We start from the raw sequence: 7,500 nt of genomic DNA, 5'->3' as shown, positions 1-7,500 counted from the left end.
ATAGGATGATTAAACACAAATGGTCCATCAAGTATGGACAAGAAAGCTCAGCTGTGGTCCAACATGTTAAACAGTTTAACCATTGTTTTGATTGGGATAAAGCTGAGTTCATTTATAAGTCTAGATGTGAGTTCAGGAGAAAAATGGTCGAATCAACTATCATTGAATATCAACCCAATATGAACATTTCGAAGGGGCAATGCCGAGGGTAGGGACCTCTTCCAATGTTCCCCATTTCTTGTCAAGAGTGCTACTTAAGTAGCGCTCACTCCTCTATACTTTGTATCTACTGAAGAGTATTGCAGTTTTCAATTGAAATATATAGATTCCCTTACTCCAGTCTTTTTTTTTTTTGCTCCAACTGTGGTTTTCACGTGATATATACATATATACATGTTTATGATCCATACAGTGCTGTCAGCATAATCACTCCTTCATACAATATAATATTCAAATGTTTTTTTCATTACACTTTTTAATCACCCAAGGCATTTACTTGCTTCTCTCAATCTACATTCTATCACCACCTTCATTCCTCCCTTTTCCATGACATCCACACCCAAGTATTTAAAGCTATTCATTTCCTCCAGTCCCTCTCCCTTAATACTCACTTTCAATTTGTTGCCATCCTCTCCCCTTGTAAACCTCATCACTTTACTTTTATCCACATTTATATTCAACTTCCTTCTTTCGCACACCTTTCTAATCTCCGTCACTAATTTACTTAATCCCTCCTCTGACCCAGCTACAAGCGCAATGTCGTCAGCAAACAACAATTAGTTTATCTCGTATTTTTCTCAATTTTCTTTAACTATCTCCAATCCCCGGCCCATAACTCTTGCATTTAACTCTCGCACCACCCCATCCATGTATGAATTGAACAGCTAAATGACATAACACATCCCTGGCTAGGTCTTAACTTTACCTCAAACCACTCTTTCTCTCTATTTCTAATTCTAATACAGGCTCTACCTCATAAATACATACATACATACATACATACATACATACATACATACATACATACATACATACATACATACATACATACATACATACATACATACATACACGAAAGGCATAGAAACCAGTCCCACCCATTCCGTTTCCTACATACTCAACTCCCCTCTACCTTCTTCCCTCCCACTTATCTTGTCACCTCCTGGATGACGGGTCATCCATGCATCTTGTCCACTGCCCTGGGTCAGAAGTAGTGTCACAAGACACAGCACATCCACAGCAAGGCCGCTTCATTAAATCGGCGATCCCCCCTCTCCGTCCACTCATGCAGAAAATGAGAAGACGGGGAGAAATCCCTTCGGGCTGCGTCAATTTATTTCTCATACATACTCCCTCACCTCCCATCTCCCACCCACTCTCCCTCATGCATCACAGCATCATCCATTCACAACCATTCTCCATTCACCCCTATCTTCTGTCCTCTCCCGTCCTTCCTGAACAGACATACCTCTCTTTTGTAATACCCCTTTTACCTCATCCATCTATCTCATCCTAGGATGCCCCCCCCCCATGTTCACTCCTTCCACATCTGCCTTCCACAGCCTCTTTTACTAGTCTTCATTCACTCAATCTTTCCATGCGTCCAAACCATTCCAATACTCTTTCATCAACCTTATCTCCCAACTCCCTTTCTACCCGTGTTTTCCTCCTCACCTACTCATTTCTCATTCTTTCTAGCCTAGTAACCCCTATCATACTTCTCAGGCATTTCATCTGAAACACATTCAAAATCCTCTCTTCCTCTCTTCCTCTCTTATTTTCCATGTTTCTGCTCCATACAGTACTGTTGACACAATCACTCCTTCATACAATCTCCTCTTAGCATCTATTCCCAGATGTCTATTTCTCATTACACTTTTTAATCCGCCAAGGCATTTACTCGCTTCTCTCAGTCTACATTCTACCTCCACCCCCACTCCTCCCTTTCTTCCCACATTTGCACCCAAGTATCTAAAACTATCCGTTTCCTCCAGTCCCTCTCCCTTAATGATCACTTCCAGTCTGCTGCCACTTTCTCCCCTTATACATCTCATTACCTTACTTTTACCCACATTTATCTTCAACTTCCTTCTTTCGCACACCTTCCCAAACCCTGTCACTAACTTTCTTAACCCCTCCTCTGATCCTGCTACAAGCGCAATGCCGTTAGCAAACAGCAACTGACTTATCTCCCACTTTTCTCCATTTTCTTTAACCATATCCAATCCCTGACCCACTACCCTTGCATTCACCTCTCGCACCACCCCATCCATCGTAAAAAATTTGACTGTTCCTAACATTTGTCCTTCTATCCCATATATCTTCAATTCCTCTCACAGTGCCTTTCTGTCTACCCTGCCATAAGCCTTTTCCAAATCCATAAAGGATCAAAAACATCCTTCCCTTTTCCTAAAGCTTTCTCACATATCGACCTTACCACAAGAATCTGACCCACGCAACCCCTGCCTGTCCTAAAACCACACTGTTCCTTACCAATTACTCCCTCTGTTCCTCTCCTATTCCTCTCAATCAAAACCCTCCCATAAGCTTTCCCAACTACATCCAACAAACTGATCCTTCTGAAACTACTACACTTACACTTGTCCCCCTTTGCCTTGTAAAATGGAACTATACAGGCACTCCTCTAGTCCTCCGGTATTCTATCCTCTTTTAGACAAACATTAGACAACCTAACTATCCAGTCCACCATCACTGTACCTCCCTTTTTTAGACACTCCGCATGACACCCATCTAACCCATGTGCCTTACCTGCTCTCATAATTTTGATAACTGATTTTACCTCATCTTTCCTTATTTTTCCTTCATTTTTTTTTATTCATAACTGTCATGTTCTTAGCGCTTCCCATTGCAGTTACCTTTTCCTCCCTATCGTCCTTCACATTTAGGAACTCTCTAAAATACTCTCGTTGCTGTTTCTTCCATTATCATCTTTCCATCTGCACCTTTTACCTTTCCTTCTCTACTTGATTCGCCTCCTCTTCTCTTAATTTCCTTCCAAAGCATCTTTTTATCACTAAAAAAAAAAAAAAAAAAAAAAATCATACTTTTACTCGGTTTCACATCCGCTCTCCTTTTTGCCTTCTCTATCTTATGCTTTATTTCTCTTTTCTTTGTACCTCTCATGTGATTCTATCGTCCTGTTTTGTATCCAATCTGTGAATGCTCGTTTCTTCTCTACTACAACTGTCTTTCCTTCATCATCCCACTAACTACCCTACCTTCTATTTCCTCCTGTCCTCCTTGTTCCACACACCATTCTTATCACTTCCTCCTTGAACCATCCCCATTCCTTCTCCACTCCTAGTTTTATTCTATCCTTCACTCCCTCCCACTCTTCTCTCAGCTTTTTCTTGTATCTTTCTCCTTTTCTTTCTCATTTAAGCAGTTTACTCCGAGCACCTCCCTACCTCGTGTCCTTTTCTTCTTTCCCCATCTATCCTCCACTCCAAACCTACCTTTCACCAAAAAATTATGTGATATTCACCATATCCGGAGATGTCCCAAGAGAATGGAAGCTAGCTAACGTTACTCCCATATTCAAAAAAGGTGACAAAAAGAAACCAAATAACTATAGGCCTATAAGTTTGACTTCAATCGTAGGAAAAATAATGGAAACTATCATCAGAGATGCTATCGAATATCATTTAGAAAGTAACCGTTTGATAAATGATAGCCAGCATGGTTTCAGACGGAAACGTTCTTGCGTGACTAACTTACTCGAATTCTACAACACAGTTATCTCGAATTATGACAAAAGAAACAATATAGATTTAATATATCTAGACTTTGCAAAAGCTTTTGATACCGTCCCACACGAAAGACTACTTACTAAATTAGCTTTGCATGGAATAAGTGGTAGCCTATTAGGTTGGACTAGTAATTGGTTGAAAGGTCGAAAACAGAGAGTTGTTTTAAATGGAAAAACTTCTGGATGGAAAAGTGTTGCAAGTGGAGTTCCTCAGGGTTCCGTTCTTGGGCCACTTCTATTCATAGTATATATAAATGATATAGACCATGGACTAAAATCTACTGTTTCCAAATTTGCTGATGATACAAAACTGTGCGGAGTGGCAAATGATCACTCAAACCAATTAGATATTCAAGAAGATTTAGATGAATTACAGCAATGGTCTCAAAAGTGGCTAATGAAATTTAACACAAGTAAATGCAAGGTAATGCACATAGGTAAAAATAACAGTAAGTACGATTACAAGTTATTTGGAAATTCGTTAACAAAAGTGGATAGTGAAAAAGATCTCGGCGTAATTATCAGTAACGACCTCAAATCATCCAAGCAGTGTATTTCAGCCTCTGAGAAAGCAAATAAGATTCTGGGATTGATTGCGCGATCTTTTGATTTCAAAAGTCCATCACTCTTTAACAAGCTATATAAATCGTTAGTTCGTCCACATTTGGAATATGCTGTTTCCGTATGGTCACCGAATCTCATTAAAGGCATTGACAGACTGGAAAAAGTACAACGGCGAGCCACAAAACTGATTCCAAATATCAAAAATAAATCATACGAAAATCGACTTAAGCACATGAATCTGTTTTCCCTAAAAAAGCGTAGACTCAGAGGTGACTTGATACAGGTTTTTAAGATTTTAAAGGGAATTGACAACATCAAAAGTGACAAAATTTTTACATTGAATGAGAATCAGACAAGAAACAATGGTCTCAAACTGTCCGGAAATAGATTCAATTTGGAAGTAGGTAGAAACAACTTTGCCAACCGTGTAGTTAATGAATGGAATAAACTTCCTGCACAGGTAGTACAATGTAGTTCAGTTCGAAGCTTTAAGAATCATTTAGATAAATACCTAAGTAAGATGCTGTAATGATTATAATTTATGTTATATTATTTGTTTTTGTTTTGTTATAATTTGTCTGTGATTTTCATCTATTATTAGTTATATGTCAATTTATCATCATTTACTATTTACCTGTTGATTATTTTAACTATACCTATGCATTTATTTATGTATTTTATTTGTTATTTACATTATTATGGTTTTTATTTATTATTGTTATTATATATATATATATATTTTTTTTTTGCATCCGACCTAGATATGGATCAAAAGGTCTCCTATCGGCATGCTCCGCCTTTGTAATCCTTTGTAATCCTTTACTTGCTCCCCTTATAACATGTACATCCAAAACTCTTCCTATTCTTCTCTTGGTTACCATTATATAGTCCATTAAAGCCCTATCTACCACCCTTCCACCCACCACCCTCTCCCAAGTGTATTTATGCTTGACTTTCGTCCTAAACACTGTATTTGCTATCATCAACTCTCATTCTAGACACATCTCCATCATCATCTCTCCACTACGATTTTTTCCTGGAACTCCACACTTTCCCAAACACTTCCGTCTATTGGTTCATATCCTACTCTAACATTGAGATCTCCCAACACCACTACGTCGACATTTCTCCTTAACCCCTGTATCCAAAAAGCCTCCCTTTCCTCTACACTCTTCTCACTACCAGGCCCATATGCAGTTTCCTCTTCATCCGAATTAACCTTGAAGAAACATCTTTCCACTACACCACACGTTTACCTATCTCTTCACTTACTATAGCCACCCCTTTTCTGCCTCGTCCTCTCTTCACTCCTGACTCTCTCCCAACTACACTCCCAAACTCTCCATTTCAACTTAGTTTCGCTCAATACCAACACATCCATCTTTCATCTCATAAACTCACTGCCTATCTCCTCCCTTTTACTTTCATCTGTACCACATCCACGCACATGAAGAGACCCAAACCTTAGTTGTTGTTTTGTTTTTTTCCAAGTCTCTTTTGGGGCTAGAGTCTTATCCTTCTCCCTTTTTGTCGTCTTTTCTGACTCAAGTAGGAACACAGTGGCAGTATTCTTGCTCCCCTACCACAGGGCTCGGCAAAAAAAGGAAATTAACATGGACAGTCGTAGTATAATAAAGTAGCATATTTTCTCTATTAATAAAGATTTCATTTATCACAGAAAAAATTATATGTTTCTCTGGTTCGCAGGGGCGCCCCATATATGTAGACCCTAAAATATCAACTGCATACTACTCAGCAACTTTTAATCCCACAATAACATGTAGTTGATACCCCCATTTTTTATATATTTTTGGAAACGTCTCATTTAACTCGATTTTTTTTTCGACTTTATTAGTTTTTACGCTAGCGAACTCTATTACGCAGGAAGCATGGCAATGAGTCCCTTCATGACGCTGTACATGAGGTCTTTGGGCATCAGCAAGGAAGAGCTTGCCTTTATCTTCTCCTTCACACCGATCCTTGGGCTTCTGGTTCCTCCTCTCACCGGGATACTAGCGGACAGAGTCGGTAATTTTAAGGTGTGTTTTTGTAGACATAGATATAAATACACATATACATATACATATATACACGCATACATATACATATGCATATATATACATATATATATATGTATATATATATATATAAAATACATATATATATATATATATATATATATATATATATATATACAGTATATATAAGTGAAGATTTGGAGTCTGGGATCCATATTGGAAAACTGCAAACACCAGACTCAGTTGAAGGGTTAATTTGGGCAAATAAACCCTTCAATTGAGTCTGGTGTTTACAGCTTTCCAATATATATATATATATATATATATATATATATATATATATATATATATATATATATATATATATATAAATAAATAATATATATATATGCATATATACATGTATATATACATATGTATATACATATATATATACATATATACATATATATATATATATACATATATATACATATACATATACATATACATGTACATATAAATATACATGTACATATACATATACATATGCACATACATATACATATACATTTACATAGACATTTTGATGTGCACATTTTTGCACATACGTATACATATATTTTGATACATGAATATGAATATACATTAACATGTATACGTATGAAAAAGTTGTTTTATTCCATGGCCAGGTGTTCTTATCCACCATGATGATTGCTGCAGGAATATCGGGTACGCTTTTCTTGGCAGTTCCCCAGGCTCGCATCACTCATAAGATTCCTGATCTCCTGCCCTTGAATACCACCTGCTCCTCGGATAATACTTCACCCAAGTTGTTCCTCGAGGCACCGTACGAGTGTAGTCTTCATAATGATACGAACACAATTCTTGTAACCATGCAGTACTGCCAACCTTGTGGGTGGGTAATAGTACATACTTTTCCTTGCATAATTGTTTTGGGTTATCTTATCTACCTCTTATATACCTATCCATTTACCATCTATTTAGAAAGAAAGAGTTTTAACCTATGACAAGACCCTCAGTTCACATAGTGAGAAACATGATTAGATAAAAACCTAATGGATCGGATGAAAGAAATATGTCACATAATTTGTTGTTATATTCCACTTAGCAAAATATGTCTCCTCCAAAATGGCTTGATAAAGGGAT

General features: G+C 37.5%; 1 protein-coding gene across 3 annotated transcripts in view; it reads left to right on the top strand.

Annotated features, from left to right (window-relative positions):
• LOC143020619 (major facilitator superfamily domain-containing protein 6-like) overlaps positions 1-7,500 on the top strand; it is a 103,591-nt gene that overhangs the window by 42,962 nt on the left and 53,129 nt on the right. For 2 of the 3 annotated variants that reach the window (XM_076177074.1, XM_076177075.1), the window contains 2 exons: positions 6,218-6,372; positions 7,023-7,249. In XM_076177074.1, coding sequence (XP_076033189.1) covers positions 6,218-6,372; positions 7,023-7,249 — 382 coding nt within the window. Of the gene's footprint in view, positions 1-6,217; positions 6,373-7,022; positions 7,250-7,500 lie in introns of those variants that run through there. The other variant, XM_076177076.1, reaches the window with a different exon arrangement.

Source organism: Oratosquilla oratoria, chromosome 40 (assembly GCF_046742065.1).
Source record: "Oratosquilla oratoria isolate Oo_2021 chromosome 40, ASM4674206v1, whole genome shotgun sequence".
NCBI classification, from domain to species: domain Eukaryota; kingdom Metazoa; phylum Arthropoda; class Malacostraca; order Stomatopoda; family Squillidae; genus Oratosquilla; species Oratosquilla oratoria.
This window is presented reverse-complemented; position numbering and strand designations above follow the sequence as displayed.